Source organism: Pleurodeles waltl, chromosome 8 (assembly GCF_031143425.1).
Source record: "Pleurodeles waltl isolate 20211129_DDA chromosome 8, aPleWal1.hap1.20221129, whole genome shotgun sequence".
In the NCBI taxonomy this organism is placed as follows: Eukaryota; Metazoa; Chordata; class Amphibia; order Caudata; family Salamandridae; genus Pleurodeles; species Pleurodeles waltl.
Window position 1 is genome coordinate 1527041532 of NC_090447.1, and position 14977 is coordinate 1527056508.

General features: G+C 45.2%; 1 protein-coding gene across 7 annotated transcripts in view; it reads right to left on the bottom strand.

The window, feature by feature from the left end:
- LOC138248916 (uncharacterized) overlaps positions 1–14977 on the bottom strand; it is a 240763-nt gene that overhangs the window by 119637 nt on the left and 106149 nt on the right. The window contains exon 7 of one of the 7 annotated variants that reach the window (XM_069202901.1): positions 4656–5699. The exons of the other annotated variants lie outside the window; for them this stretch is intronic. Within the exon in view, the coding sequence (XP_069059002.1) occupies positions 4948–5699 (752 nt within the window). The 3' untranslated portion in view covers positions 4656–4947. Of the gene's footprint in view, positions 1–4655; positions 5700–14977 lie in introns of those variants that run through there. 7 annotated transcript variants of the gene reach the window in all.

A 14977-nucleotide genomic window follows, 5' to 3' on the forward strand; every position in this document is an offset into this window, starting at 1 on the left:
TTTTGGACATGTGAAATGCAAGTTAAACATACAGTGGCCCTGAGTTATACAATAATTGCTACACATTACCGTCATTTGTTAACGCAACAGCTGCACTAACTTACGAAACACAACTTGATCTTGTAAATTAGTGCTGCCTTCACGTCAATAGATGATGCTAATGCGGCTCAAACATATGTTTTATACATGGCCTGTGAGTGTACCAGGAAAGAGATGTTTTTCACAAGCTAAAGCAAAGAATTAACATGTTCCCCAATTAATTTGAATACATTTCTGAACAGTATCCTGGCCCATACGTACCAATTTCTTTCTAACCTCCGGTAATATCTTTGGCTGATAGTTTGAATTGGTTGTGCCGCAATTAAATTAGGAATGGATGCCAAAGTAATGCACACAAGAAATATCTAAATATTTGGTGCTACTTTCCCTAGCTGTAGCGTAAAACATGAAGCAAATGATACAAATTGAGGGATAACTACTACCCCTGGCCCTCTGTTCATTGTACCTGTGTGTTTTAAATTGGTCTTGGGCACAATAGCTGGAACAGAGCTAATGCATTTCCTATCTGTGTTACTCTATAGCCATGCACTTCTCATAAGTTATGGGGTCATCATGGGATACCGGACGTTGGGGAATGCATGGTCACAATGTATTACGTGCATGATGTTGTGCAAGGGACCCCTGACCAATTCCATCATACATATAAAGCTCCCTAATACTTTGCTAGTTAGTTTGGCACACCCCTGCTGATCTAGTGCAGCATATGTACAATAGCTAACGTCCCAGTATGGAGGCTATCACAGACATGGGTATATGCTAAGATCAGAAGACCAGCGTTCCTGTGACTGCTGCCATTCCGAAGGTACATACAAATTTAAACCTACATCATCATGATTGACACAGTAGTACATTTACTAAACCATGTGTCAATAATGTGACAGTGTCGGTTTGCTGTATAGCCGCTGATCTCCCAACTTGGTAAATGTAAGATGATGAATGTGGCGAACTGAGATTTCCAAAACCCATTATGGGTACACAGGGCAAAGAGTGACATTTCATGTGCAATGACTACACCTGTGCCCAGGCAGTCTGTCATGGATGACCACAATATACACTGGCAGCATATATTTCTTTGTTGTATTAAAAATTTTAAAATGGCCAATCCATGTTTTGCCTCAAATTGTCACCAAGTAACGCACAAGATCCCTGCCATTATGGTGTCATAGGGGTCATATGTGGCTCAGGGTACACTGTAAATGTAGCATATGTAACCTACACCCAACACAGGACCTACATGTAAGGGACCATAGAAAGCATAATAAATCATGACCTTCAATCAACCCACATGAGCATCACACAGTAACAGATTGCCCATTGATACCCAAGCCACAATAACTGGTATTGCAGTGCTCCAGGAATGTGGCTTTGCATCTCTCTCATTACTACAAATGATGAAAGGAGTACACTCCATAAACGAGTCTGCAACCAATTGATCGATCATGTTTGTCACCACATGATAGTTAGGGCCACTGCATGTGTGCAGATGTGTGTGTGTCACTCACTGGAGTGACAGGGTCTATACATGTTTGCAGTGCTATGTATGTTGTAGTGTCATCATGCCTGAGAGGCTGGACTTTCCGATATGTCACACACAGTAAGTTTCTGTGAAAGTGTTGTACAGTGCGCAGACATTGAGCACATTTCACCTGTCCATGCTTTACAGGTGGACCTGTCCCTTACACAACTGGCGAAATGGCTCGATTTGCAGACCCAGTAAGTTTTGATACTTCAATTCTGTGTTGTGTTTGCAGCTGTTGTGTGATTGACTCCTGTGTGTTGGACACATAGCGAGGTATGATATGCTGGAACATGATCTGAAATGTAACTTGACTGGAGGTTCACTTTGTTTTTCCATACTTGAGCTGGACAATCAGTAGCTTATAGTCATATTTTGGGATTGTAGTGCAGCCCCGTAGGCATGGCCATGTGAATAGGGTGACATTTGTTGTTAAATTCATTGTAAAGAAAATTTAACAGAGGGCCATTTTCATGATTTAGTCAGCCAGTCATACCCTGAAGCTCACAGATTAAGGATGCCAAAGTATTACCCACAGACTTTAGCCACCCTGTTCACTAATAAACATGTTCAACTGTTTGTTTGACTTCCTAGCAGCATCTAGCTCCACATGTTGTGCTACGTGCATGTGGCACTTGAGTACAATGTCATAGGCGTGCATGCAGCTCATGCCCAGATGGGTGCTTGCATCTATCTGCTTGTTGTAGGACTGGTATCAAATGATGTTGACAATTGTCTGCAATTACAAACATAAATGTGGATGGGATTGTCCAAGGTTTGGGTCTATCCTAGTTGGACACCCTCCTTACCTATGGTGGACTGACTAAATCCATGTACAGCTGTCCAAAGCTTCCTGGATGTCCTTGATGTTTGAAAGTATGTGTTGCTTGTCAATCCACCCCCCTGAGGCACAGGCTTAGGGTTAGAAAATATGTGTACCTAGGTGTGAGGATCCAAGTGTAGTACACAGAGATGTAAATCACTTGTCCCAACCTAGGATACCCACTCTTGATTAGCAACTGCATTCCATCCTGGCAATTCCATTTACAAATCACAGATCTTGTGGCCCTTGATTGTCATCCAGAAGATAATTATTAGTTGGCGTGTCACATGTGGAGGACTTGCAGCATTTGTTACGTGACTAATGGCTGAACAATGATGCTTAGGTCATTTAATTTAGTACACATCTTTTAGAGCATTGCTGTGCTGTTAGATAGGTGTGCAGGCTGCATGCACTTCCTCAGGGAGAATCTGATCTGTATGGTGATATGGCCTGTTTCAGCTACATTAGATGTATTGTGTGGTTCTCATCAGTAGCTGTATCACACAATGATGTACCTAATGTTTGGCTTTTTTAACAGCAGCCAATATGGATGCCAGCCAGATCCGTGAATTTCAGCGGAGGGCGATGCGTTATCGCCACATTCTGGATGTGGAGTCTGGGTTCCGCCACATGGCACAGCATTATCGCCATGAAAGAGCCTCAGGGGTGTGGAAGGCATTTGCCCATGAGGGCCCTTCTGTGTCCAGAACCGCCACCACCAGCACCACCACTACGACCCAGGTGACACCAAGCATGCCAGCCACCACTGCAGGACCATCAAATTCCTCAGCTCTTGGACCACTGACAGCAGCACCTGCACTTCCTCCTCCAAGCATGGCACCACCAATTGGACAACCCTCAACAACTGGCACTCAGACCACTCCTGCTGCAGTCATTGACACTGGTGATTTTCGAGCTATGCAACGTGACATGCAACAGATGTTGCGCAGACTGGACAGGCTGCAGCAGGAGGTGTCGCAAATAAATAAGAGGGTGCGTGCTATTAAGAAGACCCTCTGGAGGGCGAACTTGTGAATATGATACCCTCACCCATGTTTCCCTCCCCTTCCTCCTCTTTCCTGGTTCATTTAATTAGTGGGTTTAAGGGGCTTATGGTTAGGTTAGAATAGGCTGTTAGTTTAGTTAGTAGTAGTGGGGTGGAGGGTATGACATTTTTACATGTTTTTTTATGTGGGTGGGTGGGGGATGATGTTGGGGTTTTTGTGTATTAAATAAAAATAAAAAATAAAAATATATATATATGTTTAGTATAAGATAGTATGTGTTTAGGTTAGTATATGTTGTCCTCCATGTGTCCCGTCATAAGTGGGTTGGGGGGTTGATTTTTAGAGTGTTTAGTTAAATGTGATAAGTAAGTTTAGCTTAGGGTTGTTAGGGCCAGTTATGGGTTATGTGTAGTTAAGATAGGTTAGGTTAGTTAAGGTATTTCCCCTGGTTTTAGTATCCTTTTTTACTGTTAAATAAATATTTAGGTACTCCTTTACAGTATGTGTCATATGCTTGTGGATCAGGGCCTTGGCATGGGTGAACAGTGTCAATTTAGTACTTGTGTCCCATCCTGCATCCAAATCCCAATTGAGCTGTCACATTGGCAGCTACACCAAAGCTACTTCTCTATGCATCTGCCATCCATTGCACCCACCACTCAAGGTTACTATGGTTCCCAATGTTTTGTTAAGTTTGGATGTATGTTTTCAATCTGACATACTTTGAGACCAGATTTATTATTGAGGACACTGTGTTACGTCTGCCTGCAGCCTGATGTTCATGTGAACCCTGATAAGGTGAGTGATGGTATAATCTCACGTGGTATAGTATACATAACTCACACCTATCATTTGTTACATTGTACAGCCAGGTTACTTATTTGTATGTACACTCAGACATCCATTCCTGCTGTATTGTGTGTTTGCGGAAAATTTTGAGTCAAATGTCACATACGTAAAGATTGTCTGGAAGAACAATTTGAAGACAATTTTCTGCTTAGACATCCCTTGAAGAAGACTTATTCTGTCCAACACAGCATTATACTGTATAGTTTCTATTTACCTAAGAATTAACCCTCAAGAAGGGCAGATGATGGTACAATCCAGACCACAGTGCATAGTTATTCGCCCACATTCTTTCAGGGCAGTTGTATTGACATTCTATGGGCATTGACATGAGGCAAACATCACTAATCTCCCTCAAGTTTGATGTGTCACATTACAAAGAGACAAAGTGGTTGTGTAAGTGCTATTTATTTCAAAGTGCTGTAGTGCCATATTTACATAGTCCAGGATTGTGAGTCCATTAGTGTGACACCTTCCATTGTGATCATACATAGGTGCAAAAGGACATGTCATTGGACATGCTGGGGTGAAGTGTCATACAGTGCAGAGGGACATGAATTGCCAATGAGGTAGTGAGAGACAATCACAGGGCATAGTGACAAGGTGAACAGTGCTTGCGAGCAGCTGTTGCAAGACTGGCATGTTACAAAAGCACAGGACCTTGGATATAAGTGGCCATGTGTCAGGGACTAGTGCTACTGGGTTCCCTTATGGGTGAAGGTGATCGGTTCCAGGTCTTCATCTTCTGATGTGTGTGTTGTCTCCTCTGCCCATGGTGGTGGTGGGTTTGAAGGGGCCACACACACTTCAGTGTCTGAAGACGTGGAGTCAGAAATCCCGGTAGCTGCCAACTGTAGGGCTATTAAGGGCAGTACTGCAGCAAGGAGGAGCTGCTGGTTCTTAAGGATAGCAGCTACATCACTGTAGTAGGCAACCAGGTCGGCCCTGAGGGGGGGGTCAATATTGCATTTGTGCACGTGTTGAAAGATTTGTTGTTGGAGGCGTTGTGTCAACTCTCTTACTGCTGTGCTGATTTCCTTCACACTTTCTTGAAGTTCTTGCAAGATTGATGTTCGCCCTTGCATGGCTGCTGCCTGTTCTGCAGTTGACATCATGCACAAACGCACCCCCTCTAGGCTGGCTGCCATATTTTGCATCCCCACCCGCACCTCCTTGGCCAGCTCCCGCTGTACTCCAACTACAGTCCTCTCAAAGCTGGTGCCAGTGTCTGAGTCCTCAGCTGGGTTGGAGCTGGCAGGTTGCACTATTGGGGTGGTGGATGGGTGCTCTGTGATGGCTGCTGTATCTGTGCTTCTCCTTGCAACTGAAGGTGGGGTCTGGAGGGTTCTAAGGACATCTTGGAGGGTCTGCTGGCTGTTTGTCAGCTCATCATCCATGTCATCAGGGAAGTCCAGGACAGGCATATCCCCAGTAGAGCCATCGTCCTCTGCAATGAGATATGGTACAATTAGTGTGTCTGTGTTGTGGCATTTGTAATGTGACGTCACTGACTCCCTATTAGTTGTACATTGTGATATCGGTTCCTGTTCATTGTTCCTGTCTTTAATATTAGCATTCTCCCAGGTCTATGCCCCACCTGCATGTCACATGTAGTGTGGACAGTTTGGGGAAATGTCAGCGTCATATCCTCTAGGTGTAGGTTCTGCCCAAATTGTATGTTGCCACCTTCTTGTCCTACTCAACCCTCCGTCTACTTCCATTCTCATGTTGTGGCCTTGCACTGGCTGTGGGTGTTCTAATGGCACTTTCACCACACTTAATGTGGAACTGCCCTAGTCTCTGATATTTCACATCCAGCTATATGTTGCTGAGACCTGGCATATACTATGTATAGCATTGGCATGGCACACTGCTTATGTCAGCATTGGTAGTGTGTAATGTTGATGTTGAGGAATGTGTGCTACATTGGATTGCACTGATGGTCCTAGCAGTGTTCCATTTCCTCCTCTGACTGTACAGGAGTATTTCACTAGCCGGTGACATATGTCCTCCCCCTCAATGTTGTTGTCTGAGCAGTATAACAGTTGGGATGTTGCATGGCGTCATTGCAGCTATTGTGACCCAGGCACAGGGTGGACCCTGACATATGCAGTATGGGTATGACATTACTGCTGTGTACCTCATAATGTTTATGACAATGGCTGATGTTTGTAGCGACTATGGACATTCACATTTGACTGGTTCAGCACATTTTTATTGGTTACAGGGGAATGATAACATAGTCATCCTGAGCCCTCTAATTTGGGTGTGTTTGATCCATGGGCACGTAACTGCCATTAGCTACTTGACCTGCACACACAGCAGAGGTGGTAGTAGCAACTGTTGTCAAAGTTAAATTCCAATTGCGGATATGGCCTGAGACTTAATTGAGCCCTAGTTCATGTAGGGAGAATACCAGCTGTCATGTGACAGCAGGCCAGTTTTACGTTGTACCCTACCCTCCTGGGCTGGCTTTACCTTTCCATCATCCTTGGCATGGCAGCATACCCCAATGCAAAGGTCGTTGGTGTAGTGTAGCACTGTGCCCCAGGTTTCCTCTGAACAGCCCATGCCCCAGTGCCGTGCCTCTTTACCCTTTCCACTCCATGAATATCATGACTTCCATGCATTGTGCAGTAGGTACGTTCCCCCCACCCCACTTACAATTTACAAATAGGCATTTTAGTTTCCCATGCCACTTACCCTGCATCTGTGTAGTCTCCTGGTAGTCTGTGCTGTCCTGTCCTTGAATCCCTGTGGCAATCTCCTCCGGGATGACGGCTGGCACCATCTCCTCCATGTGGTCCAGGGCCACCTGCGGTGCTGGACTCCCACCTCCAGTCTGCAGTGCTGCCTTCCTGATCCTGGCCATCGTTTCCTTGGTCCTGCGCTTGCAGTCATGCCAGTGTTTCTTGCACTCGATGGCTGTTCTCCGTACTTCTGCCACACTGTTTATCTTGTCTACAATTTGTTGGCAAATTGCCTCTCTCCCCCCAATTGGCAATTTAGAGGCGACAAGAAGTTGGTGCTGGTGTTCCATCACCTCTTTCACCAGTATTTCCTGCTCCTCTGCACTGAACCGACACTTCCTTTTCTTCTTCCCCCTCTCCTGGGTCTTGTGTGGGTCCTCCTGGCTGGTTCCTGGTCGGTTGTCATCTTCGTGGGGTCTCTAAAAGCTTCTGGGATCCATTTTGGCTCTCCTTTGCACATTCTTCAGTGTTTGTGCCGCTTTTTAACGCAAATGCGTCAAAAAATGGCACCTATCTGGTTTGCGACGCCGTAAACCGGATCAAAGTCATTTTTGCCGCGTTAACGGCGTTTTTCTTTACGACATGACGTATTGGTTTGAGTAAAAAAAAAAAAATGACTCACACCAGTGGTTTGCCCCGCCATAACGCCCGAGCGGCGCTAAGAAATGGGGTTAAACTTTTTGACGCAAAACTGCGTCAGAAAGTATAAATATGGGCCTTGGACTCCAAAACTCTACGAGGATCTCCTTAGTTTTTTGTGTGGGAGTTAGAGATGCTCTATTTCTAGGTACTCAAAAGCCAGGATACCAAGCTGAAGCTGGTTGGCTCTTGGTGACATACCTGTCTGTCCTATACTGTGAATAAGTCCTGAACCGATGGAAGCTTTACTATTGCTCCTTGAAAAAGTCTCCACCTGGTCAGAGAACCACATCTGTCTCTGCAATCTGCAGAGTTTCTAGGACTAGCCTCTTGGTTGGCTATTTGTATTTATCTATTATCATCTGAATCAATGGTATTGGGAGGAAAAGCTTACACAAATGTCTGTGGCCAGTCTATTGATATGACATTCCCCTTGAATCAGTGGTGTGGGCACTGGGATACAAAATCTTGGAATCTTGTGTTCTCTGAGGGTTGCAAACAGGTCTAGATCTAGCCTGCCCCCACCTGTGGAAAACTGTATTTAGCACCTGCTGCTTTAGCTCCCATTCATGGGTTGCATTTGCATGTCGGCTTAGCTTGACCCTCTGTACATTTTGTATGCCCGGCAGGTCTACTGCACCAGGGTTGCGTCTATTTGGATGGCCACTTCTATACGCCCTGGGCCAGTTTGATTCAGCACCATTTTTCCATTTATGTGGGCCTTAAATGCCTTCAGAGCTAGGAAACAGTTGAGAGCTCTAACACATTTATGTCCACGACTGACTCACTGCACTCCACTAACGCAGAGACTTCATATGCATGCCCTTCTTCCAGTGTGGGCTGGATGTGTGGCAATGGACATTGTTGGGGTTGGTAATTTGAAGGGTTTCCCTACAGTAATTCTATCTGTATTCCACCATCTTATGTCCCTTTAAACCTTTGTCACAAACACTTGATGCTCCCATCTCCCTGTGGCTATCTGTTAAGCAACCATTCCTGAACTGAGAACATGTGCAGTATGGCCTGTGGGATAAGTGGTGTGCAGGATGCCATAGTTCCCATCAGTTTCTTTGTTGTTCTCACAGTCAGAGCCTGCCCATTCTAGTAAAACTGAGTGGGCACCTGCAATGCCAAGATTCTCCTGGGAATTGGGTATGCACTTGCCCTCCTTGTAGTTAGTGTAACTCCCAAGATCACTGACTCCTGCTCCGTGACCAGAGAAGACATGGGTAGGTTTACCGCGAACACCAGCTTTTTTAGTGTGAACATTACAATGTAAATGTTCACTTGAAATTGGTGTTGCAAGTTCGCTTTCGCCAGTCAATCGTCCAGATAAGACTAAATGTGTATCCCATCTCCTTAAGTGTGCAGCAACCAAAGCCAGGTACTATGCGAAACCCTAGGGTGCAGACTTCATGCAGAAAGATAACACTCGGAACTGGTAATGTACCTTGTCTACGACGAACCAGGGGTACTTCTGGAGGCTGTGATTTATTGGTATGAGCAGGTAAGCATGATTTAGGTGGCCAGTGGCAATATTGTCCCCTATTTTCAGGTGAGGTCTGACCTCCTGGAGCACAGTCATTTTTAAATATTGCGTTCTTATGTATTTGTTTGGTTGTCTGAGATCTAATATCTGAGTAATCACTGATCTTGATTTGGTACAAGGACGAAACCCGAGTGAACTCTTTGCCTAAATAGACTCGACTGACTTTGGCTCTGGGACCCTTTTCTATTGCTCATTGCCTGCAGGCCTTGAGGCCATGCCCCTTTTCTCTCCTTCTCCCAGAAAAGGGCTGTGGAATTTCATGAAGTATCTACTTGTCCATGGGACAGATTGCTCAATAAATGTACTTGCCCTGTAAAAAAAAAAATCTACTTGTCCCTGTGAGAAAAGGCCTCTTTTTAACATGGTTAATCACCACTTTTTGCCTAAAGTATGATGTTGCCTAGAAACTGTAGTGTCCAGGACCCCTGCTAACCAGGTTCCCTGGGACAGAGCTCTTTCCCTAAAACTATTGTGATGCTTTGACACAATTGGATACACCTTTACTTACCACTATAAGTCCCTATTAAAAGGTACTTAGTAAGTAAGTAAATCTTTATTGCTTGATTAATAAAAACCATTGCAATGTAAAACCTTTTAACACACAATAAAGTAACCAATTACTGAAACTGAGGGAGAGTTATTTAAAAAGTTAGGAGCAGTGAGAACTGGAATTTTGTCAAGAAGAAGGTAAATATGTTTTCTGCAATTTTATGCATGTCTACAATTGTCACGAGTCCGCCAAGGATAATTTCTTTTGGACCAATTGTAAGAACTTTGTCCCCCTGCAGCAGAAAGAAATTGACTCACCCATGAGCCAAGTTATTATAGCTTGTCTGTAGAAACGGATATTGTGAGTTACAAAAACAAGTTTAGCAGCTTCGGTCCTTCTAGTCCAAGAGCTGGACAGGTACAAAAGGCATTCAACAGCGATTCCTGATTATAATCACATAATCAGCACTTTTCGTCCGAGTACTGCTCTTTCCAAGATCGATGGGCGTCCTTAGTGTCAAAGAATCCCATGCAATATCGCACAAACTGTTGTTTTATTTGACTGGAGAAGTGTTCGGCTAAATATCCTTGAGGGGACAGTGACGAGTAGGACCCTGAGTGCCCAGGCATGCAGTCTTTTGGTTATTGAGGCCTCTTCTGTAAGGACCGAGAGTGAACGTATGGAGATGTTGACTAATCTGTGGAATTCTGACTTCCCCATGCCCGGTTTCCAGGCGTCTTCGGTACCCAGGGCTTGTGATGACTTGGTTTAAGTAGCATCCCCAGGATCCTTTTCTATTACTGGATTGTTGTGCCTGCACCTCTTGCCAACAGGAATGGAGTATGGATGTGTCATACGCAAGCCGTAGTTTCCATGGTGCCTTGAGAAAGGCTCCCTGTCGCTGAAAAATCTGATTTTTTTTAGGCCCATCTCTAATCTCATGTGGGCCGGGCAAGCACTTTTCAGAATGTTAAAGACTGCGTTGTAAACTAACTTGACTGGCGTTTAATAAAGGAATCTCCCGGCCCTGGAGGATTTCAGTCCCATACGAGTTAGGGGGGAGCAGATGAGCTGACAATTTTTAAAGGTGGGACCAATTTTTACAATCCATCGACCTCTTAAGTAGCTTCAAGCTGTAAACCAGCGAGTAGGCCATTGCCCGGAGCAACGAAAGATGGTGTTTCCTTTTCAGACTTGGTTCAAGATGGACTCCTAGATATTTATACAACGGTATTACTACACTTTTTTTTCATTCAAGAAACCAATTAAATGATTTATAGTTCGCCCCTGAAAGCCTCATCATTTTTGTTTTGGCCAAATTTATTTTTTACACCTTGCTGGTCCATGAAGACTGAGTGTTGACAGGCACTTTTGGAGGCCTCGTGGGGTATGACTTAGAAGATGTCATCCGCATATTGTAAGCACCCGGCTTTTTCCTGAGCCTAGTGTCGGAGGAAGGCTATTTACCTGTGCCAGTGCGGTCTGCCAAATATAGATTAAAAAGAATAGGAACCAGCACGCAGCATTGCTTTAAACCTGACTTTATGGGTATTTTTTGCGAGGCTAGTGCCATCTCTGATTTAAACCTGAACCCAGGTGTCCATATAAAGATCTGTAATGGCCCTTAATAAAATGGGCGGGATGCCCCATTTGGCCAACTTGGACCAAAACCTTTACCTGGGGACCCGATTAAAGGCCGACTTGAGATTAACAAAGCATGCGTAGAGGTTTGGCTTCTTGTGGCTGGCCTTTCCACAATAAGGGAAAGGGCGGTTAAATTTGTTAGCGTTCCCATGCCTGCCCTAAAGCCTGTTTGGAATCTCGGGAGGAGCTGTTTGTCGTTGGCCCAGGTTTGAAGATGTTTTAACAGGCAGGAGCCATATAGTTTAGCTTCTACATCAATGAGAGATATTAGCCTATAATTCGAGGGTGAAGCTGGATTTCCACTTTAAAAGATGGTGTGAATGATGCTACCTCTCTAGGATTCTGGGATCCGGTTGGTATGAACAGTGGTGATGAAGAGAGGCGAGAAGTGCTGTGCCCAGTACTCTAGCTTACATTTAAAGATTGCACTGGGGAGCCCATTAGGTCCAGCGGCCCCCTCAGACTTCACCTTCCTTATCAAACCAGCTATTTGTTGAGGATCCCAGCCCTGATCTTGATATTCTCTCACGGGGGTTGTCAAAGAAATCCCTCCTTTCTGTTTGCTGACATGATGGGTGGTTGTTACTCGATGCCACATACGCCTCCACCAGTTTGGCGGATGATGCTCCTCAGTCTGTTCTTTCATACAGGCTGCCGATATAACTCTCCCAAGAGGTGGAGTCAATTCTGAAGCTATGTCTGTATTTCCCCAGTGCCAGTTCAAGGACCAGGACCCAGAAAAACTTGGCATTTTGTATTTTGCTTGTCCACAATAATTTGGTCCATAAAAGTTCTTGAAAACATCTCTTTGCGGATCAGCAATCTGAGCGATACTTTTTTTTTTCATGGCCTGCAGGGTGAGCTTTTCTCCGATTTCTCCCCTGGCTAATTGTTTTGCCAGTTTCCTGGCCTTCTGCGCTATTTGTATTATCTGTGTGCACAGGGCTTTGTTAAACCAGGACTGTCTGACTCGCGCCCTTGTGGTATCAAAAGCCGATTGCTGAAGTTACCTTGGTGGTTGCCGGGAATTTTAAAAGCAGACCGACATTTAAGTCGGGCCAATCCTCATTCCAATTCCCTTTGTGTATCAGTGTGTAATTGATGGTTGAGCTTGTTTTTCCACTTGCAAAGGTTATGGATGCTGGGTGATCCTTTTTGCTGTTGCTGTTTAATAATGTTAGGCCCAAAACTTCTAGATGTTTCCTGTAAGTACTTGCCTTTCGAATCTCTGTGGTTCCCTCTTCTGTGGGGAGCAGGTTGAGATTAAAATCCCCACTAACAATGATTATAGACTCCATGTGCTGTCTTTGTAGAACCTTAAATTAGTTTGCCCAGTATTTCCACTTTCACCCCCAGCCCCTACCAGGGCTTTTTTGGGGGGCACAAGTACACATTTATGAGGGTTAGTTCTATTTGCCTACTATGCTGCTTGCCAAAATTGACCTTTGTTACCTGGTTCCAGTTTGACTGTGTCAATTGAGGTTTTATGACCTATAAGAGCCGTGGAGACTAAAGTTACCAGGCCTCCTTTCGCGTGGCCATATTTGTGGACGCTCTTTGCCGGGTTATGAAAGGCTACGTACCCAGACACCGCAATTGGCTCGCAGTTACAAGTTTCCTGTAATAGGATGATATTGTGGCCCTGGAGAAAGGACAACGCTACTGGATTGTTTAATATCGATTCAATGCCGTGGAGATTCCATGAGCAGATTTTACCAAATGGGCTGGTTAAGCATTGATAAGTGATCCCAGAGCAGAAGTTAGTGTGTGGACTAATTGAACCTTGGCTCCCAGGGTTTGGCCTGTAATCAGGGACTATTCTGTAATATGGGAGACCGGGGCCATTAAAAGGCCAGAAAATAGGACCCATGCTTATTTCCCCAGCTTGCTTTACTACTATAGGTTATTCCGCGGCCGCAGTGATTGAATCTGCACCTATTGCGCCTCTTAGAACAGATGACGGTGCGCGTGGGCCGCAGTGGCCCAGGGTAACAGGGGTAATCTGCTTGTCTCAGTTCAATGTCCCATGAGCGAAATGTATCTGAAAATGATGTACTAGGCCCACTGTGGCCCATGTGGTCAGTGTGACTTCTTGGCTGCTCCTTTGCGGATGGGGAGTGAATTTGACAGAAAGTAGATCTGTTGATGAGACATGGGATAAATCTCTTATTTCCCCCATTTAATTTTAAAATGCTTCCTCTGTTGAGTATGTCAAAATTCCCCTCTGACTTAAAATGTGGAAGAGTAGTTTGTGCGCCTCTAATCATGACTAGGGTCCGCTGTGGAGATAAACTGTACTGAATGATTTGACTGAGTTAATACTTGGGGGTGCATTTTTCTTTCCTTCTTTGGGACTCAGACTTTTAATTAATATACTCTGTTGGGATAGACTGCCGGGCTCTTAGACTGTGGGGCTCTGTGCTGATGGACAGGTGCGCTGTTATGCATCGCGTTTGAGCTGATCCTTCCCTAACCATCATGCTGGTCAGGAATTTGTCCTCATTGTCTTTGCCAACTGTCCAGCGGCCTCACTTTGATCCTTGTTGCTCAAACGCCCGACATCGGTGGGTGTAGGTGAACTTTGGGAGTGTAGGCCTGAATGGGGCCGCTCCTTGACAGTGGAGATCTGTTGAAAGAGTGGCGAGGATAATGAGTTTGTGCTGACGTTTGGCGCGGCCGACTGATTGTTGTGCAAAGAAGTGCCAAATGCTTTTCTGCTTGTCAGTTCTTGCTTTTTTCCGTGCTTTCCATTGCTTCTTTTTTTCCCTTTTTGATTTTGGTGGCAGTGGGCTTTGGGGGGTACTTTGGGGGTATTTGCCTCGGTTCTTGTAGTGGCGCTTATTCTTTTGCGAGATTTCCCAGAGGTGTGGGTCCCTTTCTGTGAATGAATCGGGGACCTTCCGGGCTCCATGAGCTGTGGGGCTTGCTAACTGGGTTGGATTTGACCTAAGAGGTTCCCTTGGCGGTGATTCCTTGAGCGCGAGTGTTCTCTTTACATCCTGTTCGAAGACTCTGAACCTTTCCCTTGAGTTTTTGGCCTGGGCCTGGACTTCCATGAGTATTTTGATAAGAATAGGGGCGATAAGTTGGGGCTTGTTCTCTGAGTTGGTGCCACTTGCTGAACATAGCTGCGCTTTTGGGCTCTGAGAATCAGTTTGTTGAGTGCGTGTAGCTTAGAGTCAATGCCCACAATATATTTGGCAATGATGTTTAATAAATCAACTTGGATGTCTTGTTTATCTGCCTGGTGCCTTATTGCCACTGCCACAACATCAAATGTCGACAAACGTGAGCCCCATGTGTTAGCCGGCACCTACGGGCGTGGCCGAAGATTTTGTGTGCCACCTGATGTGGATTTAATGGACTTAGTGGAGCTGCGATGTTTGCTAGTTCTGCTTCTTGCTGGAGAAGAGCTTCAGTGGTGGAGGCAGTTATTTCCTGGATGGTGCAGGTCTTGCCTCCAAGTGAGTCCAGGCCTGAAAGGTCTATTAGGGGATGGTCATGAGGATCAGCAGGGGCCAGTTGGGCTGAGTACTTCTCTATTTGTTGACTTGGAGACTGATCCACCCAGCTACTAAAATCCAAGACTGAGATAGAGGATCTGATAAAGGGCCCTCCTTGGGGTCTATCGGGTACAGCCTTTGAACTCCCCG